Here is an 18,392-nt window from a genome sequence, read left to right as displayed (position 1 = left end):
CCACAACACAATAAACCAAGAAAAGAGTAACTTTTGGTTTTGAACCCAAAATAATAAAAATACCGTGCTTTAAAAAAAAAAAAAAAAAGTAGGGCTGGTAAAAGTCCCCATTTTATATTATTTTACTTTACGTAAATTTTGGTGTAGCGTGTCCTTTTATTGACATCAGAGTCCCATGGGGACGAGAAGCACAAGCTGAATGCCAGTTAATAGCCACGGTACTCACATGGGCAGCACTTACAGGTGAAAACATTGCCCTTTGCCTCCCTCTTATTTCTCCATGTTCCTTTTTTGTGATTTATTTACTTTTTAATACAGCTGTAAGCGTTTGCCCTACTAGGCAGACGTTGCCCCAGGTAAATGGAGTACTGCTTTATTACTGACCATCAGAGCACACCAGACAGGGGAGTTTCACTCGTCCAGCAGGTGTGTGACCCGAAAGGACTCTCAGATTTTATTTGCATCCCTTCGTGCGGTGTCCATGTGCCATACAAAATACAGGGAGCGTCTTGAAAAGGAAGTACCCTTCTTGCTGTGCATAACGCAGCGTCCCTCCCATCCATTTGTTTTACAGGACTTCTTCCCTCGCCTACCTGCCAGACTTGCTGGGTGAAGAGAAGGGAGGATTAAATGAGAAAACGAGTTGAACGAGCTGGCCCTGCACAGCCTCTCTGTCTCTCTTCAATATGCACATTACTTCCCAGGTCCTTCATGCATCCAGTAGAGCTTTTTCAAACTCTCAGCTCACCCCCCAGGGATATTATGGAGAACCCAGAAAGGAGCAAACGAACAAATCCCTTCCATTGTGCTGCTACCCTTGGGAGCCCTGGGTTACAGACAGGGGAAGGTGGGTGCTACACAATTCTCTGCAGGCTCCATAAGCAAATTTTTGGTTATCGAGCGTGCACCCAAAGGTGTAAAACTGCCCTCTTAGCTGCTCAGAGAGTCACCTTGATACAAATCTGTTGAAACTGAAAGGGTGAAGCAGAGAGCTGCTTGCTAAGGATGTGTGCTCAGGAAAAGCTGTACAAGGGAGTAGAACTCGTTTGTCCTAGAACAATTTACCTTTCAGAATACTAACGCAATTTTAGCAGATTTCTATAACACGGATGTTGGTGTTACTGTTGAGAGGCAGCCAGGCTGGGGGCAGCAACCCAAGGGACGTCCCCAGCCAAGTCAGCCCCTACGAAGACTCCTCATCCTCCCCTTTCCTCTCTTCATCCTTGGCCTCCGTCCTCTTGTCCACCTTGTACTTGAGGCGGCGGAGGGGGTCAGTGATGCTTCTCCTAGCCCAGTCGTCGAAATCCTCTGCCAAGAGAAAATTCCTGTCCACCAGCTCGGCAGCCTCCTGCCAGTTTCGGAAGCAGGCAGGGCCCAGGCGGCTGATCTCCTCCACGGCGTTCCCAGCGATGACCTCCCCGTTCGGCTTCAGCACCACCACCCTGGGCATGTCGGACACCGCGAAGCGCTGCTCCAGCTCCCTGGGAAGGGAAAAAAAACTCAAATCAAGACACGTCACGGTCCTCCCGCCGTACCCTGAGCTCCTTATTTTGTTCATTAGGATGGGTAAGAAAAAGGGAGGCTGCCATACGCGCTGCAGGATTATGTGCAGGTCCGTATAGAGTTAAGTGATGCTTGGCTGCTTGCTTAATATCTGCCTCGGGCAGAAGTGGCCTTTGGAAGCAAGACAGGATAAAAATCACCTTTCTCATTTGTTTAAGCGCTGGTAATTATGCAGAGCAGAGCCATATGCAGATCTCTGCAGGGCCAGTAAGAGGGGAAGGGATCCAGGTCCTCGGGATAACTGCTGCAACTCGTTTTACACGAGCAGTGCACGACTAACCATAGCAGCAAGAACCCCAAAACTGTGACGTGCTCCCGTCGGAAAACGAGCTGGAAGTAATCCCGAGGATTAACCGCAGCTCGCCCCGTGGCTGACGAGGTTACGGTGAATCTGTGCACGTCTCCCACCCTTCCCACCGCACAGGTCAGTGACCGCTGCCGTTTTACGTGCCCTGCCTGGGGGATGCTTCACGGCCGGAGCTCCTCAGACGTAGAGGCACGACCGAACGCCGTGACCCTACCTTTTGAACTGGTCCCCGAAGGGTAGGGACAGCCACCGCTTGGGCATGGTCTTGAGGAAGGCGTCCTGCTGCTGGGCGGTGGCATCCCGGGAGACGTAGACGAGGCCGAGCTGCGAAGCCCGCTCCACGTAGAACTCATCCGTCAGCCTCACGAAGAAGTCCCTGAGCACCGGGGCGAACCGCCGGCACCGCGGGCACCCGGCCGCCCCGAAGTACAGCAGCAGCACCTTGTTCCCCAGGGCCTGCCCCAGCTCCCGCTCGGTCTCCACCTCGTCCCGGTCCCCGTTGTTCACCACCAGCACCTTCCCGGCGAACAGGGAGGCCATGGGTGGCCTCGGCGGAGCTCCCAGCGATTTACCGACCGGTGAGTGCCCGGTTTGTGCGGGCTGGGAGGATGCAAGGTTCCCCCCCCCCCGCCCCGCTCCCAGCTATTAATAGGGGCGGATTGTGCCCAGCCTCCCGCGATCCGCTTAAGCCGGGAGGCCAGCGCTTGGAGGGACTTCGGTCGGTACCGGTGCGGAGGCCGGTACCGGTGCGGAGGCCGCACCCTACCGGGACTTGCACGGCGCAAAAACACCGGAGACAAAGAAGACAACGCCGGTTTTTATTAAAACTAACCCCCCGACGCCCCCTCCCCCCCCCCCGGGGACGCCTCCACCCGCCCCCCCCCTCCCGGCGGCACCGGCACGGAGCCTCCGCTCCGCGGCGCTCCGGAGGCTGCGCCTCCCCCGCGCCCCCCCCCCCCCGCCCCGGTGGGCCGCGAGCCCTCGGCCAATGGCGTCGCGAGGCGGAGGGGAGGCCCCGCCCCCCTCGCCCCCCTCCTCCCCCCCCCCCCCGGCGGCACCCCCCGGGACTCCGCCGGCTTCGCGGAGGCCGGGATCGCCGCGGGGCAGCGGGGGGCAGAGGCTCGGCCTCCCTCCCGGCCTCCCTCCTTCCCTTCCCGGCCTCCTGAGAGCCCCGTTGCCCACCCCCACCCCCCCCCCACCCCCGCAGCATGCAGCCGGTGGGGGTCTGCACGGCCTCCCTGGGCTCCCTCGGGCTGATGAGGTTCTTCGGGGTGCCCTGGTCGTGGAGCCTCGCCGCCACGCTGGGCGTCTGCCTGGGCAGCGGAGGATGGAGGCTGCTGCGCGTCCTCTGCAAGACGGCGCTGAGGGACCTCTTGTAAGTGCTGCCGGGGCCTCCTCCCGCTGCCCGCTGCCTGCGGGACGCATCCCGCAGCGCGGGGCGAGCGCTGGGTGCCAGCCTCCTTCGCTGCCGCTGAGCCTCCGCTCCGCCAGCTCTAAGCGGAGGCAGCGTTGCTCGCCCTCTCCTCTGCCCTCAAGGAGGAAAAAGAGGAGGGATCGGAGAGGCAAGGCCCTAAACGGAGCGGGCGAGGGCTGGGAAATTGTCCTTAGGTGCCCCGGAGCAGCGCGGTTCGGCCCCGCGAGCGGTGGCGGGGCGATGGAGGCCGTTCTCTCGCTGGCGGGGTGATGGAGGCTGGCAGGGTGATGGAGGCCGTGCTCTGTCGCTGGCGGGGCGATGGAGGCTGAAACGCGGGGCGTGAAGTGGTCTCCGGGGGCTTGGAGGTCTGCGGGTCCCTTCGCGGGGAGCCTGCTGCCACCGCCGTCTCGCGGAGGTCCGCGGTTTCCAGGCCTCCGCGAGGCTGTGCCTCCATCGCGGAGGATTTAGGGCTCCTGCCGCTGCCAGGGCTGCCTGGCTTTGCTGCGGCTGTCAGCGCGCTTTGAAGAGCTGTTTCCTCCCGATCGCCTGGCAGAGCTCGAGAATAAAACCGGGCGAAAGAAAGCCCCTGAAGTATCTGGGAAGCGCAGCAAACCCGTGAAAAGGCTCCTCTGTTCTGCCTTTGGCACGGCTCGGCGGCAGGTCACCGCGAAAGCCCCGCGGCCACTGCCAGCAACTTGCTGCCAAAGGGATCCCTTCCCCCTCCGCCAGGGCTTCGCTGCCCCCGCTGCTGCTCCCGGCACAGCCCTGAGAGCTGTGGGGGCTTCAGAGGGCTGATATTAAGTGACCTTTCGAGTTTCTGGGGATCCTTCCAACTTTTTATTGCCGCTACGAGACCCATTATGTGCGCCCGCTGTTCTCCGTCGGACGGTGCTGGTTGCGGCGGGGTGGTGAATTTATTTCTGTGCCTCGATTGTAACCGATAGCCGAAGGGAGGGAGCCGCCAAGTCCCCAAAGATGCCACCAAGTCCCCAAAGACAGCATCCTCCGAGGGCATCGGAACGGCATCCGTGGAGCGGCTGGAGCTCACACAGCAGCTTTGCCATCAGGCCAGAAGTGTGTCAAGGTTGAACTGGCAGCCACAGAGACTCGGAATAATTATGTAAATTACAGGAAGCCCCGTTAGATCAGCCTGCTTTGTGCACGGTCACTCTTCATACCCACAGAGGCAGCAATTTTTTCTTTATAAGGCCCCCCGGGCTGGGTTTTTCTGATTTTGATTTAAATCTGTGCTTTCTCCCTGGCAGTTTTTAGACAGCCTGGTTTCCCACCAGCCCGGACAGCATCGGAGACTGACTCACGGGAGACGTGTGTGCGAGCAGCACGCTGGCAGCTCTGCCTCCTCCTAGAAGCAGCATGCCCGCACATTTTGGGGCTAAAAAGGGAGCTTTGGGCTTCGTTTGCTTGAAGCTGAGCTCACACGTTGCTGTTGAATGGTCAGGTTGTCTTCATCATTTAATTACCTTCAGATCCCGAGGGGTACGACTGTACAAAATAACCAAGATGCTACAGAATGCGCCGGCAGGAAGGATGCTTCCTTTGTAAAACATCACCTTTTTAGGTGAAAGCAGTGGTTGCAAGGTCCTTTTTTTTTTTAATTATCCCAGAAGACATCCTTAAAAGAAGGGCTTGTAATTTAGCCCCTCTGCTATTTTCCGCAGGCTTGTTGGAATTGGTATCAGCGTGTGGATTTTCCCTGATTTGCGGCATGGGAAGTTAGTTACCGTAATGCTAAAATAGGCACGTAATGCTAAAATAACGATCGTGCTCTGTAGAGCAGCAGCCGTTCAACGTCCCAGTTTCAGCATTTATGGTTAAACTGTCCGAGGGCAGCCGAATTCAAGTGGGACCCCCACGTGGGGTACACGCGTCCTGTCCTTTTCCCCTATAACATGGAAATTTGAGTGGAATATTGATCCGAAAGCGTCAGCCTTTAAAAAAAAAATCAATTCATTTTAATATAAACTGAAGAATCTTACCAAATTACACAGCAGACAGACAAAAGCCATCACCAAAATTGGTGGAGGTCCAGATAACACAAAGTGGCCCTGCAGAGGGAAGCACCCCAGCCTGTATGTGAGCGTGGATGTGTGAATCTCAGGTGTGGGTATCGGACTGTCTGAGGACGTAGTAATTCCTGCTATGCTTTTTCTTTCTTTGCAGCGGCCTCTCGGTGCTGTTACGAGTCAAATACAAGCTACGAAGGCATCAAAGGGCCAAAAGCACCATTCCGAAGATGTTCCAGGACGTCGTCCGCAGGCACCCCGACAAAGTGGCCCTGATTTACGAGGCCACCGGTGAAAAGTGGACCTTCAGGGGGCTGGATGAGTACTCCAACGCCGTGGCCAACTACTTCTACCAGCAGGGCTTCCGCCTGGGGGACGTCATCGCCATCTTCATGGAGAGCCGCCCCGAGTTCGTGGGCCTCTGGCTGGGCATGGCGAAGGTTGGCATCGAGGCGGCCCTCATCAACTTCAATTTGCGCTTGGATTCCCTGGTTTACTGCGTGACGACCTCGGGTGCGAAAGCCGTGATCTTCGGAGGAGAGCTGTCTTCAGGTGAGCCTCGGGGTGCTCATGGACTGTGATCAGCTCACAAGCTGTTTGCTTGGGCTTGAGAAAGATGATAAATCTTGGGAAAGATGATAAATCATCTTGGGAAAGATGATAAACCTCCTAATGGTGTTAAAAAGCAGAAGCATTCCGTTAGTACCTGAGGCTAAAAGAGGAGCAGAGCTGCAGGACAGGCTTGTTGGTGGATGCAGCTTTTAAGCGCATCCTCACTTCCCCAATGAACTCTGTTCCAATGGTCGTTGTTAGACCCGATGATTTATTTTCCTGGCTCATCTGTGTGAAATCACCGCAGATCATGACGTGGTGAGCATGTGGAGGGGCAATTTTGCACCTTTTTTTTTTTTTAACTTCATTGATGCAGGTGGTATCTGGACAGGTATGATGTAAATATTGGAGAGGAGTCCCTGGTTCTTCAGGTCCTTCCATGGCAGTGGTGTTTTGGGGCAAAATAGGATGTTACGCAGATTATTTTTGCTACTGCCTCAAGTGCTGTGCTTGTTGCGAAAGAGCCTTGCTTTGTGTTGCAGCAATATCCGAGGTGAATGGGATGCTGGGGAAGAACATGGCAAAATTCTGCTCGGGCGACTACAACCCAGAGGTTGTTCCAGCGGAGACCCGACATCTCGATCCTCTTCTGAGCACTGCATCCAAATTGCCCCCGGCTCAGATCCCCGTCAAAGGTTTAGATGGTAATTTTATGAGTGATTTTTATTTCTCAGCGTGACGTGCGTAAGAGCTGGGCTAGGTGACAGCAAAGCAAGAAAACTAAGCAAGTAAAGACGGAGGGATTAAATCAACCCAGTTTGGGGTCACAAGTAGAAGAAGGGGGGAAAAAAGAGAACAAAAACTAAGATCCATGTTCCAGGGTATTCTGGTTTAAGTTTCTCATTTCCCAAGACTTCCAAACTTCACCTGCCGAATGTGTTTAATACCTGAAGGAAGGGGATTGATGCATTCCCCAAAACAACTTCTGTTACAGGAGGATGGCCACTGGTATGTGTATGGGGTGAAGAAACCTGTGTGCCAAGGCTAACCTACTGATTTGTTAGCTCCAAATTTATTTTTGTCTGCAGCACAGAACAGCCCGCGTTACCTTCCCCCACAGCTGCCTTGCATGCGATGGAAATCTTTCCTGGTGATATGCCTGTGCAGAGGATGCATGTTGGTGGTTTTGTGATTCAGGAGAGGGAAAGGAAGAGGCCAGCTGGCCTCCAGTCTATATTTAAAGAGAGTGAAGCACATCCGAGATCGATCAGGATGAGACTCCCTTTTGGGACGTCGTTTTCTGTGGGAGGAACGGTGCTGCGAAGAGGCCTGAGGCATTTCCCCCTTTAGATTTATTTGTCATCAGAGTCTCAGATCTCCTGCCTGCTGTCAGACGCAGGGTGAGACCTTTCCTGTGGGTTAGTTTGGAATTAGTGTCTGGCCTGGAGCACTAATTGAGTTCCAGGGCAATTTGCTGTCCGTTTACCTCGGTGGGTGACATTCAGACCTTCTGCTCGGGCTGCAGTGGGACTTTTGTGTCCGCCTCCGGTGCTGTCACCGTTTCACAGCCTTTCTCCATCTGCTAGGAAAAAACCCTAAAACACCTTTTCTCGAGGGGTTTTCTCAGGCAGCTGAGAGCAGCCTGCTGACGCCTCTCTCCGTTCTTCCAGACCGGCTCTTTTACATCTACACTTCGGGCACCACGGGGATGCCCAAGGCTGCCATCGTGGTGCACAGCAGGTGAGGACCTGGGGAGGCCCTTCCCTCTCACCGTGCTTTTCCCATAGTAAACCCTGAATCTTTACCTGTCTCGTGTCCTTAGCCTGTGCCGTGTTCTTCCAGGTATTATCGCATCGCTGCCTTCGGCTACTACGCGTACAAAATGCACCCGGAGGACATCGTCTACAACTGCCTCCCGCTCTACCACTCTGCAGGTAAGCCTCCTCCTCCTCTGTGGCAGAGGGGTCGTGTCGGTCCCCTGGGATCCTCCTAACGACCCAGAACAGCCGAAGCTGACTCTGGGACCCTCGTTTTTCAGGTAACATCATGGGAGTCGGCCAGTGCCTCATCCACGGCCTGACGGTGGTGATCAGGAAGAAGTTCTCGGCCAGTCGCTTCTGGGATGACTGCACCAAGTACAGATGCACGGTGAGGGCTCCACTGGCGCCTTGCTGAGCAGTTGCTGTCTTCGGCGCTCAGCTTGAGAGTCCCCCGGTGCTTGCATTCCACTGCTTCATTATTGATCTCCAGATAGTTCCCCATTTTTGGCCTGTCCTCCATTCCTGTTACTTCTTACCCCAGTCCTTGCCTGCCCTTCCTTGCCACTCAGCAGCAGATTTCCCCCAGTTCTCAGCATCCTCTCTTTGCTTGTCCTCCCTTGTCAGATATCGAGGCTCCTGTGCCACTCTCTGTGGGTGGGGAGGCTTTAAGTTACGCAGGAAAGATAAATTGAGGAGGGGATGGGGAGGGCACAAGGAGGGGAATGGGATGGACAGCCCCTTGTCTTGGAGGCTGCTGCTCCAGTGGTGAAGGATTCCTCCTGGCTTTGCTCATGGAAGTTCGCATTTGTGAAGCTTGGGTCTCCAGCACAGGGAAATCAAACAGAAAAAAAATAAAGGGAAAGGATTAAAAAGGAGCTCTTGAGCAGTGTGGGAATAAAAAAAGGGTCTGGACAAAGGTAGGAGGAAGGAGAGGTGAAGTCCCTTTGGGAAGAGAAATACATTTTAAATTGCTAAACCTAGGCATGTGGGACTGAGAGACTTTTTGAAGTCTTTCATCCATCCTCACCTGCTTCTCCTGTAAAATTCTCAAGACGGACTCCTAAAACACAAAGGGATTTGTTTGCATCCATTGCTGTTGGGGGAAAGCTGTTCCTGAACTTAACCACACTAGGAACGCCTCCAGAGGAATTCTCTTGGCAATCTGTAGCCAGTAAATACCTGCCTGTGTTTGTGTCAACATCACCCGCTAATTTAAGCAGCTTTTTCTCCTTCCTGGTGTTTATCTTGCCCGTCCCCCACAGGGAGTATTTATAGACGGTAATTGGATCCCCGCTCAGACTTCGGTTGTGGCTGACCACTCATTCCCCACATCTTTCTAGGGTGCACCTATTAAAGCATGAGGGGTTTTAGTTAAGGGCTATCTTTATTCACACCTTCTCCACTATTTTCTGCTGTTAATGTGCAGCTTCCAGAGGGCAGTAACTGATTTACTTTTGTATATTTTATCATGGAAGAAAAGAAAAAAAAAAACGAACTTAAACTTGCAAACACTGATTTTATTAAAATGCCTGCCTTGTCTAGCTCCACGAGGTGCACTGGTGCCAGTGGCCTTGTGGTTGGCTTTTTCCAGGGTGTTGTAAGGGTCACCTGAAGCCTAAGCTGTGTTTTTGTGTTTGCTGCTTCAGATTATTCAGTATATCGGGGAAATCTGCAGGTATCTCCTGAATCAGCCGGTCCGGGAGTCAGAAACCCAGCACTGCGTGCGGCTGGCAGTGGGCAATGGTTTGAGACCCACCATATGGGAGGACTTCACCAAGCGCTTCCGCATCAAGCAGATCGGAGAGTTCTACGGAGCCACGGAGTGCAACTGCAGCATTGCAAACCTGGACGGAAAGGTGAGGGCGATTTGGGGTGGTTTTGCCTGTTTCCTCTTCAGTGGAGATTAAAGAAAGATTCCCAGAAAGCGGCAATTCCAAAACCGAGCAGTTTTCCCCAGCCTTTTGTTTTTCTCTGTCTTTTGGAAGGTCGGTGCCTGTGGCTTCAACAGCCGGATTTTGCCCAATGTTTATCCCATTCGTTTGGTGAAGGTGAACGAGGACACGATGGAGCTGATCCGTGATTCCAGGGGGCTGTGCATCCCCTGTCGCCCAGGTGAGTGTTAACCTGAACAAATCAATCGCAGCTCTTTGTTCTAAAAAGGGAAAAACAAGCTCTGATAGGTTTAAGGGGCTTCTGGTGTCATATATGGGTTCGCTTCTGGATGTTTCCTCCAAAGATGGGTCAGTTCGTTTACTGAACATCTTTGAGACAAAGCAGCCACTCACTGGCACGCACAGAGCTTAATTCCTTGTGGAATACATCACAAGCTGGTGTCATCTTGTGCTGTTTGATCTTGTTGTCTGCAGGAGAGCCAGGATTGCTTGTGGGGCAGATAAATCAACAGGATCCCCTGCGCCGGTTCGATGGCTACGTCAACGAGAGTGCCACCCACAAGAAGATTGCTTACAACGTGCTGCAGAAGGGGGACCAGGCATACCTTACAGGTACCGTCAGTGGGAGCACGGGATTCACCGCTACCGACTGCAAACGTTCCTCAGCGTTGTGCCAAGACGGTCCGAAGAGACCTAAACCTGAGGCTCTCTTCTGAGAGGAACAGATGTGTTAGCGTTCTGAAGTTGCCAGCCTTTGAGCTGCTCTGGGTTTAAGGAGAAATGTCTGCGCTTCAAGGAGGGGGAGATTTTTCCCTGCCCTTTTTCTACGGCTGCAGCTTCCTTCTCTCCCGTAATTTGGAGGTGCGGAGCATGGTGGTGAAAAGACACCAACCTGGTTCTGTGCTTCCCCGGGAAGAAGGCGATGCAACATCTGACGTGGAGATGAGAGGGCGGTAAGGCAGGCTCGAGTGCTGCTGAACTGAGTCGTGACATGGCTCGGTGTCTTCTCTCCCTCCTAGGAGATGTGCTGGTGATGGATGAGCTCGGCTACATGTACTTCAAAGATCGCAGCGGTGACACCTTCCGATGGCGAGGAGAGAACGTCTCCACCACAGAAGTGGAAGGGATGTTGAGTCACATCCTCAACCAGACGGACGTTGCAGTGTATGGAGTGGAGGTACCAGGTAAAATCTCACATCAGAACTCTGAAGCTTTTGGGAGAAAGGTAAATGTCAGGCAAATGTACCAGATCTGTGTCACACTGCAGAACAGGAAGAAATCGGTCACTTTTATTGTAACTGGGCACCTGAAAATGAGAAGATGTGATGGAGGCTGACAGTGGACTTTGACAGAGTTGCATTTATTCTGAGCAGTAGAAATAAGCTGAGCTGCAGGGGTAGAATCTTTATTTCTTGGAAAAGGAAGGTTATTTTGATGTGAACTTTGCAGAAGCAAAGCGTGAAAAGACCATTCTCTGTATGTGGAGGCTTTAAGTTACGCAGGAAAGAGGAATTGAGAATGGGATGGGGAGGGCACAGAGAGGGGAATGGGATGGACAGCCCCTTGTCTTGGAGGCTGCTGCTCCAGTGGTGAAGGATTCCTCCTGGCTTTGCTCATGGAAGTTCACATTTGTGAAGCTTGGGTCTCCAGCACAGGGAAATCAAACAGAAAAAAAATAAAGGGAAAGGATTAAAAAGGAGCTCTTGAGCAGTGTGGGAATAAATAAAGAGTCTGGACAAAGGTAGGAGGAAGAAGGGGTGAAATCCCTTTGGGAAGAGAAATTTGTTCTGGGCAAGCATTGGCCAGAAGGGTGCCCTCTGTGGCAGTTTGGTCCCCAGATTTTTTTATCACAGCATATATGAGAGAAATGTGATGAAAATTATGAAAATGGAGGGATGCATTGGTGGTGGACTTGGTGTTAAATTGGGTTTTCCTCAGTGTGTTGCATGGAAAGAGGCAAGGGGACAATATCTGTGCTTGAGTCTCCTAACTTCCATGTTTAACTTCTGCTGCTTCTTTGTGTCCTGGTGTCCGTACCCAAGCTGTGCTCTCTTATTTCAGGGGTGGAGGGAAAAGCTGGAATGGCAGCAATCGCAGATCCTAAAACTAAGGTGAATCCCAACGTTCTGTACCAGGAGCTACAGAAGGTGCTGCCTCCTTACGCCCGGCCCATCTTTCTGCGTCTCTTACCCCAGGTTGACACCACAGGTATGGGAGATTTGTGTGCCTGCTGCTCTCTGGGTTCAGATTTCAGAAGGGACTGGGTGTTGCCACCTCGGGGTGATGGGAAAGCTGAGAAAGCTGCCCTTAGGCAATGTGCTGTAACCGGAGTCAGTTGGCTGCTGTCCCTCTTCTTCAGAGGTTGCGTAATAAAGTCCCCACTTGTAGTACGCCAGGCACATAAATACCATTAATAAAAACTGCATTTGAGCCTTAAACAAGAAACGAGCTAGTTCCAGGCCAATAAAGCTGGAGTGTTTTGCCCAGCAGTGAGGTTCTTGGGAATGTCTGTGAAGGAGCCTTGCATGTGTGCAGCGCCGCAGAAGAAATGTGCACAGAAATGTGCACAGAAGCTCTTGACCCCTCTAAACTCCTCTGTGCACCCTCTGCTGCCATTCCTGGGCTGTTGCCTGGCTTGAATCTGGTCACCCCTGTGCCCTCACGCTCTTAACCTTCCTCACAGTACGACCAACAGCTGTTAACACAAATAATGATTTGGCTGCTTTCTTTGGTGTTTTCAATTTCCTGGGAATCCAGACAGCTCTTCTGCCACCTTATGCGTATGGAGAAGCAAAGATTGCACAAGCTTTCTGTAAGAGCTGGGTAACGATCAGTATAGTTGCTTCAGATAGCTAATTCTTGAGCAAAACTGAACTAAAAACGAAATGCCATCTGTGATGTTTTTCCCTCGCTGATGCTTACACAGCCTTTTGGATACAACATGTTTTGAGTATTTTTTTTCCTCCTTTGAAGGGACTTTTAAGATTCAGAAAACCCGCTTGCAGAGGGAAGGATTTGACCCCCACCAAACGTCAGACCGGTTGTATTTTCTGGATCTAAAGCTGGGGAAATACGTTCCTCTGGATGAATGCCTTTATGAAAGGATTTGTTCTGGAAAAGCCGCTTTATGATCTAGTCCGGATTGAGCCTTTCAGAGGAAACTGTGACTAACTGGAGGGATGATGCCTGTGGGAAGCGGCAGATTCCTGCTTAATATGCAATGTGAGATCCTCCTACAGTGAATCACCATCGGGGAAACATCTTGTGGGGTGTTGCCCTCGCCTAAAGCACATTAACCTGTGACCTGCGCCTTTAGAGAGCACTGACACCCCATTAATCTGCTGTTACACACCTAGAGAGAGTATTTTTGTAACCACTAACCACTTAGGTGGAAGAAGTTTTATGGTTTATATTTATTCGTATCCTGAGGATAAGCGGAGATGCTCGTGCCCCGCGTGGGTTTCTTTTTGCTTCATCTCCGAACTTGACTTACCAAGTTAACTTTTAACAGTGCGGGTCGGGCAGTCTTTAATTGTGTTAGGTGATGTTTTACGTTAACTACACCTGGAAATCTCACATTCACCTGTGCCAAGCCCTTAGGGCCAGGGATTTAAGGACATTAGTGCCTAGAGGCTAGCCTCTGGACTCAGAGCAGGGTGGGATGAGCACTGGGAACAGGGGTCGTGATGGGCTGGGGGGAGAGGAGGGAGCCTGGCGGTGCTGTACGGTGCTAACGTGAACTCTAAGGAAATGTTAACGGCAATGCTGCTGTGCGTGTTCCTTGGGGAGGGCAGGGGGGCCCGGCGAGCCCTGAGCCCAGCAGGATGGTGGTGGGGAAAGGGGAGATGAGACAGGGAACAAGAGAAAGCACGTCGATTTTGCAGGTTTTAGCTGCAAATACACAGGAAGTATGTTGTGTATTAACCGCAAGGACAGGACTGAGGCAGGGAGTATGAGGAGGGGACGACCCTAAAAGATAAGGGAAGAAAAGACTTCATACACACAGTTAATAGAAACAGCAAGAACTGACTTGGACTGCTGAAGTCTGTAAAAAAAAGAAAGGAAGGGTCAGAAGTTTAGCAGTGAGGAAGACTTCTGGGCTTCATTAGAAGACCACCAGAGTACGCTGGATGACCACTCGAGGACCCTAGAGCGCAGGTGAATAGGGGTGGGAACCTATGTTAATGATTCTTTGGAGACCTCATGAATACGCAAGAGACTTACGGGGTTGGGGGGGGGGGGTGAGATGAATATGTATATATCCCACTAATATAGGCAATGTGGCAGTAACCCTTGGTGTGTGTGTTAGGTGGAGCGATCCCACACACACCCGGTGCCGTAATGAAGAATAACTGCTTAATAACTTTGGTTATCGAGTTTTCGCTGTGTCAGGAAGGAGGAGAGTGGCTCAAAAGCTGTGCAGAGGAAAAGGATCTGGGGGTGCTGATTGATGCTCACCTAAACACGAGCCAGCAGTGTGCCCAGGTGGCCCAGAAGGCCAACGGCATCCTGGCTTGTATCAGGAATAGTGCGGCCACCAGAAGCAGGGAGGTGATCGTCCCCCTGTGCTCAGCTCTGGTGAGGCCACGCCTCGAGTGCTGGGTTCAGCTTTGGGCCCCTCACTACCGGAAGGACATCGAGGCCCTGGAGCGTGTCCAGAGAAGGGCTACGAGGCCGGTGAAGGGCCTGGAACACAAGTCTTGTGAGGAGCGGCTGAGGGCACTGGGGGTGTTCAGTCTGGAGAAGAGGAGGCCCAGGGGAGACCTTATTGCTGTCTACAACTCCCTGAAAGGTGTGGGGAGCTGCGGTTGGCCTCTTCTCACAGGTAACCAGTGATAGGACCAGAGGGAATGGTCCCAAGTTGTGCCAGGGGAGGTTCAGGTTGGAAATGAGGAGACATTTCTTCTCGGAAAGAGCAGTCAGGCACTGGGACGGGTTGCGCAGGGAGGTGGTGGAGTCACCGTCCCTGGGGGTGTTCAAGGAAAGGTTGGACGTGGTGCTTGGGGACACGGTTCGGTGGGTGACATTGGTGGTAGGGTGACGGTAGGACTAGATGATCCTGGAGGGCTTTCCCACCCCTAACGGCTCTCGGATTCACCGCCCTAGCAGCGGCCGCCGCTCGCCGGGGCCGGGACGGGGAGGCCGCGGGCTCGGAGCCGCGGCCGAGGCCTGGCGCGGGGCCTAGGCCGCGGGTTGCTAGGCAACGCGGCAGCGCGGGGCTCGGCCCTTCCGGGTTCGGCGGCGCTTCTCTTCCGGTCTCCGGCTCCCCGTTTCCGGCCGGCCGCCCTCCGCTTCCGCCGCCGCCATGTCGCGCCGCGTCTCGGTGTTCCCGTCCCCGCAGGAGCTGGGCCCGGCCCTGGCGCAGTTGGTGGCGCAGCGGGCGGCCGGCAGCGGCGGCCGCTTCTCGCTGGGCCTCTCGGGGGGCAGCCTGGTGGCGCTCCTGGCCCGGGAGCTACCCGCCGCCCTCCCCGGGCCCGGCGGCGGCGGCGGCGGCGCCGAGCCCTGGCTGGTGGCGTTCTGTGACGAGCGCCTGGTGCCGCCCGGGCACCCCGAGAGCACCTCCGGGGCCTACGAGGTGAGCGGGGCCGGGCCCGCGGGCGGCCGCCGCCGGTCCCCGGCCTCCCCTGAGCGCCTCCCGCCCGTGTCCGCAGGCCCAGCTGCTGCCCCGGCTCCCGGGACCCAAGCCCCGGGTGCTCACCGTCACCCCCGGGCTGTCCCCGCACGCTGCCGCCGCTGACTATGCCGCCAAGCTCCGAGAGGTACCGGGGGGGGGGGGTTATGGGGACTGGGAGGGGGTTACCGGGGTGGGGGGTGGGGTACGGGGGTGTGGGGGGGGTTACCGGGGTGAAGGGGGCTTCCCGGGGGGGGGTGGGAGTTACCGAGCTGAGGGAGGGGGTTCTGAGGTGGGGTGGGGGGTTACCGGCTTGAGGGGGGCGTTACCGGGGCCTCCCGGGTGACGTTGCCAGAGGAGAGGTGGCCGCACACGGGGAGCGGGATCTGGGGGCTCCCAGCGCGGCCGAGGTTGGGAGGGATCCCGGGGGATCTCCTGGTCCGAGCCCCTGCCGGCAGGATCACCCCGAGCACAGTTTGCTGGATCCAGGTAGGTTTGGGTATCACCAGGGGAGGAGACCCCACAGCCACCCTGGGCAGCCTGTCCCCGTGCTCCGTCACCTCCCAGCACAGAAGCGTCCCCTCACGTTGAGCCGCAACCTCCTGGGCTTCAGCTTGTGCCCGTTGCCTCTCGTCCTGTCGCTGGGCACAACTGGCAAGAGACCGGCTCCGTCCCCTCGACACCCTCCCCTCAGATGTTTGTACGCGTCGATGAGCTCTCCCCTCAGTCTTCTCTTTTCCAGCCTAACCAGGCCCAGCTCTCTCAGCCTGTCCCCGTACGAGAGGTGCTCCGGTCCTCTCATCGCCTTCGCAGCCCTCCTCTGGACCCGCGCCAGTAGCTCCGTGTCCCTCTGGTACTGGGGAGCCCGGAACTGGGCGCAACGCTCCACGTGTGGCCTCGCCGGGGCCGAGCGGAGGTGGAGGCTCGCCTCCTTTGACCCGCTGGCCGCGCTCTTCCCGACGCAGCCCAGGATCCGCCGGCCTTTTTGGCCACGAGGGCACGTGGCCGGCTCGTGCTCAGCCTGCCGTCCTCCAGGACTGCCAGGTCCCTCACTGCAGGGCCGCTCTGCAGCGGGACGCCCCCAGCCTGTGCTGGTGGCTTGGGGTTATTCCTCCCCAGGTGCAGGACCCTGCACTTGCCCTCGCCGATCTTGATGGGGTTCCCCACGGCCCAGCCCTGCGGCCTGTCCAGGTCCCTCTGAACGCGGCACGGCCCCTGGGGCATCAGCCCCAACTCCCAGCTTCGCGTCCTCAGCACTCCATCCGTCGCCCAGCTCGTGATGGATAAATAAATCGAACAGCACAGGACCCCGGGCGGCCCCCTGGGGGGCACCGCCAGCTCCGGGCCCCCCAACGAGACCCCGCGCCGCCGAGCACAACCCTCTGAGCTCTGCCTGCCAGCCCGTTCTCGTTCTTCCAGCCCCGTAACGCCGCCTTTCTTGCAGGCCTTTCAGGGCGACGGCGTGCCCGTCTTCGACTTGCTCATCCTGGGAGTGGGGCCGGACGGCCACACCTGCTCCCTTTTCCCCGACCACCCCCTGCTGAAGGTGAGCTCGCGAGGAGCCGGCTCCGGGACCGTTTTCTCCCTGCGCGGGGTCGAACTCTTGACGGGCGTGATGTGGGTGCTGCTGCCCCGGTACCTAGCGAGTGACTGCTGCGTGTGAGACAGCTCCCGGCACTGGGATATTGCATTTGAAGAAATCAAATGCGAAATTAAAAAAATAATAATTAAAAAAAAATGTTGGGAGGGTAAAAAAAAAAAAAACAAAAAACACCTCCTGAACCTGATTAGTCCTCAGTGCCCTTTTAAATTTCTTCCGCTCTTGGGAGCGGAGGTAAAAAGGAATAAATAACTCGTGGTGGGTCTTTGCTCGCCCTCAGCAGCCGTCTCTCCCCGTTTGGTTTTGGTGTGGCTGGAGCCAGGCAGCTCCCCCTCCTGCCCCCGTGCTTTGTTCCGATTCTTTTCCGCTTTTTTAATGCCTTTTTGTTGTTGTCCTCTGACAGGAGGAGGAGAAAATCGTTGCTGCTATTACCGATTCTCCCAAGCCGCCGCCGGAGCGGATCACGTTGACCCTCCCGGTGCTGAACGCGGCGCGCGCCGTGGTGTTCGTTGCCACGGGGGAAGGCAAAGCCGCCGTCCTGAAGGTACCCGGGGCACAAGTCTCAACGAAAGGCCGAGCTGTCAGGGCTTTGCTGACCCTCGCTGCAGACTTTTCAGCCGCCTTTCCTGGGGTGGGGGGAGAAGCGATCAAGGTGTACTTTGGGGAAACGGCGGCGTTTTTAGGTGCAGGGAGAGCTTTGAGGCTGGCGGCGTTGGTTTGCGGCTCCCTTTCGCTGCCCAGCCTTTGCTGAAACGCTCTCATTTCTTCGGGCAGCGCATTCTGGAAGGCGCCGAGGAGAACCCCCTCCCCGCTGCTCGCGTCCAGCCGCACACGGGGCAGCTGCACTGGTTCCTGGACGAGGCCGCGGCGGCGGAGCTGACCGTTCCCTTCGAGAAGCATTCCGTCCTGTAGGACCGAGCCCCTGGCCGGGTTTTTGGGAGCCGGGCGGCGGCGACCGCGGCGCCTGCTGCGTGACGTCCCGGTTCGAGGACTCCACGTCTGGTTGCCGTACTCGGGAGGGGCACGAAGCTAACGCGGGCTTCTTGTCCCCCGGGGAAGAGCCAAACCGCGCGGAGCACAGATTTTCGTGTGATGATTCCTTTGGTTTGGCGTGGACCACGCGCCACGGCGGTGTCCGGGTGCGAGCGGCGGCGCCGGGGGCTGCACGAGGCGCTGGTGTCGTGCGGGCCGTGTCGCGGGTGGTCGCTGGGGCGTTAAACGGGTGCACGGCATTAAACGAACGCATTCCAGCTCTCCTGCTCGCGTTTACTCCTTCACCTGCTCACGTTCTTCCCTAAGTAGCAGCAGCAAGTCGCTGACGGAGCAGGCGCGGGCTTCGTGGCAGCGTGCAGGCGGCAGCGTGACGCGAGGACGTCCGGGTCTCGTCTGGACCAGCTCCGAGCTCTCAGGCTTTCCGTTTCCCCCCCGTAGTTTGCTGGAACCCTCTCGGCTTAATTGTCTTCGCTGTAACCCTGACTCGAACCTCAGTTCATGAGAAACGCGGGGCTGTGGCTCCCTCCTGCCCCGGTCTTCTGTTAATTTGTGTGCACCGCGGTACGGTTTTGCCTTGGGGGCTTTCAGTCCCGACCTGCCGAAGCTTTCTGCTGTTGCTTTCAGAGCAGTGGCAATAAAAAATGCTTTGACCTTGCGTGGTGTCCAGCGAAGAAGC

At 55.6% G+C, this 18,392-nt stretch overlaps 3 protein-coding genes across 3 annotated transcripts; 2 read left to right on the top strand and 1 right to left on the bottom strand.

Moving 5' to 3' along the window:
* Positions 1-1,183: 1,183 nt before the first annotated feature.
* NXNL1 (nucleoredoxin like 1) lies at positions 1,184-2,416 on the bottom strand. The gene is made up of 2 exons (XM_035571704.1): positions 2,085-2,416; positions 1,184-1,481 (listed from the first exon to the last, which is right to left on the bottom strand). Exons 1-2 carry the CDS (start codon positions 2,408-2,410, stop codon positions 1,184-1,186), a joined length of 624 nt encoding a protein of 207 aa, XP_035427597.1. The 5' UTR covers positions 2,411-2,416.
* A 504-nt stretch (positions 2,417-2,920) lies between these two features.
* Positions 2,921-13,275, top strand: SLC27A1 (solute carrier family 27 member 1). The gene is made up of 12 exons (XM_035571701.1): positions 2,921-3,245; positions 5,466-5,860; positions 6,403-6,564; positions 7,531-7,600; positions 7,703-7,794; positions 7,899-8,008; positions 9,267-9,476; positions 9,606-9,732; positions 9,987-10,124; positions 10,532-10,696; positions 11,574-11,720; positions 12,486-13,275. Exons 1-12 carry the CDS (start codon positions 3,079-3,081, stop codon positions 12,641-12,643), a joined length of 1,941 nt encoding a protein of 646 aa, XP_035427594.1. The 5' UTR covers positions 2,921-3,078; the 3' UTR covers positions 12,644-13,275.
* A 1,512-nt stretch (positions 13,276-14,787) lies between these two features.
* PGLS (6-phosphogluconolactonase) lies at positions 14,788-17,978 on the top strand. Its single transcript, XM_035571702.2, has 5 exons — positions 14,788-15,087; positions 15,164-15,271; positions 16,568-16,669; positions 17,127-17,267; positions 17,498-17,978. The coding sequence occupies exons 1-5, from the start codon at positions 14,818-14,820 to the stop codon at positions 17,633-17,635; spliced, it is 759 nt and encodes a 252-aa protein (XP_035427595.1). The 5' UTR covers positions 14,788-14,817; the 3' UTR covers positions 17,636-17,978.
* The last annotated feature ends 414 nt before the right edge of the window (positions 17,979-18,392 follow it).

The sequence above is a fragment of the Cygnus atratus genome, chromosome 30 (assembly GCF_013377495.2).
Source record: "Cygnus atratus isolate AKBS03 ecotype Queensland, Australia chromosome 30, CAtr_DNAZoo_HiC_assembly, whole genome shotgun sequence".
Classification (NCBI taxonomy): domain Eukaryota; kingdom Metazoa; phylum Chordata; class Aves; order Anseriformes; family Anatidae; genus Cygnus; species Cygnus atratus.
The sequence above is the reverse complement of the archived record's forward strand: the minus strand, read 5'-3'. Positions and strand labels throughout refer to the sequence as shown.

Excerpts from the sequence above, each read along its gene's own strand:
- NXNL1 (XM_035571704.1), bottom strand. The coding sequence starts at position 2,410 with ATGGCCTCCCTGTTCGCCGGGAAGGTGCTGGTGGTGAACAACGGGGAC. Across the intron at positions 1,482-2,084 it reads TTCGGGGACCAGTTCAAAAG|GGAGCTGGAGCAGCGCTTCG; the intron begins GTAGGGTCACGG and ends TTCCCTTCCCAG.
- PGLS (XM_035571702.2), top strand. The coding sequence starts at position 14,818 with ATGTCGCGCCGCGTCTCGGTGTTCCCGTCCCCGCAGGAGCTGGGCCCG. Across the intron at positions 15,272-16,567 it reads ATGCCGCCAAGCTCCGAGAG|GCCTTTCAGGGCGACGGCGT; the intron begins GTACCGGGGGGG and ends CCTTTCTTGCAG. Across the intron at positions 17,268-17,497 it reads GCAAAGCCGCCGTCCTGAAG|CGCATTCTGGAAGGCGCCGA; the intron begins GTACCCGGGGCA and ends TTCTTCGGGCAG.
- SLC27A1 (XM_035571701.1), top strand. The coding sequence starts at position 3,079 with ATGCAGCCGGTGGGGGTCTGCACGGCCTCCCTGGGCTCCCTCGGGCTG. Across the intron at positions 8,009-9,266 it reads GCACCAAGTACAGATGCACG|ATTATTCAGTATATCGGGGA; the intron begins GTGAGGGCTCCA and ends TTGCTGCTTCAG. Across the intron at positions 10,125-10,531 it reads GGACCAGGCATACCTTACAG|GAGATGTGCTGGTGATGGAT; the intron begins GTACCGTCAGTG and ends TCTCCCTCCTAG.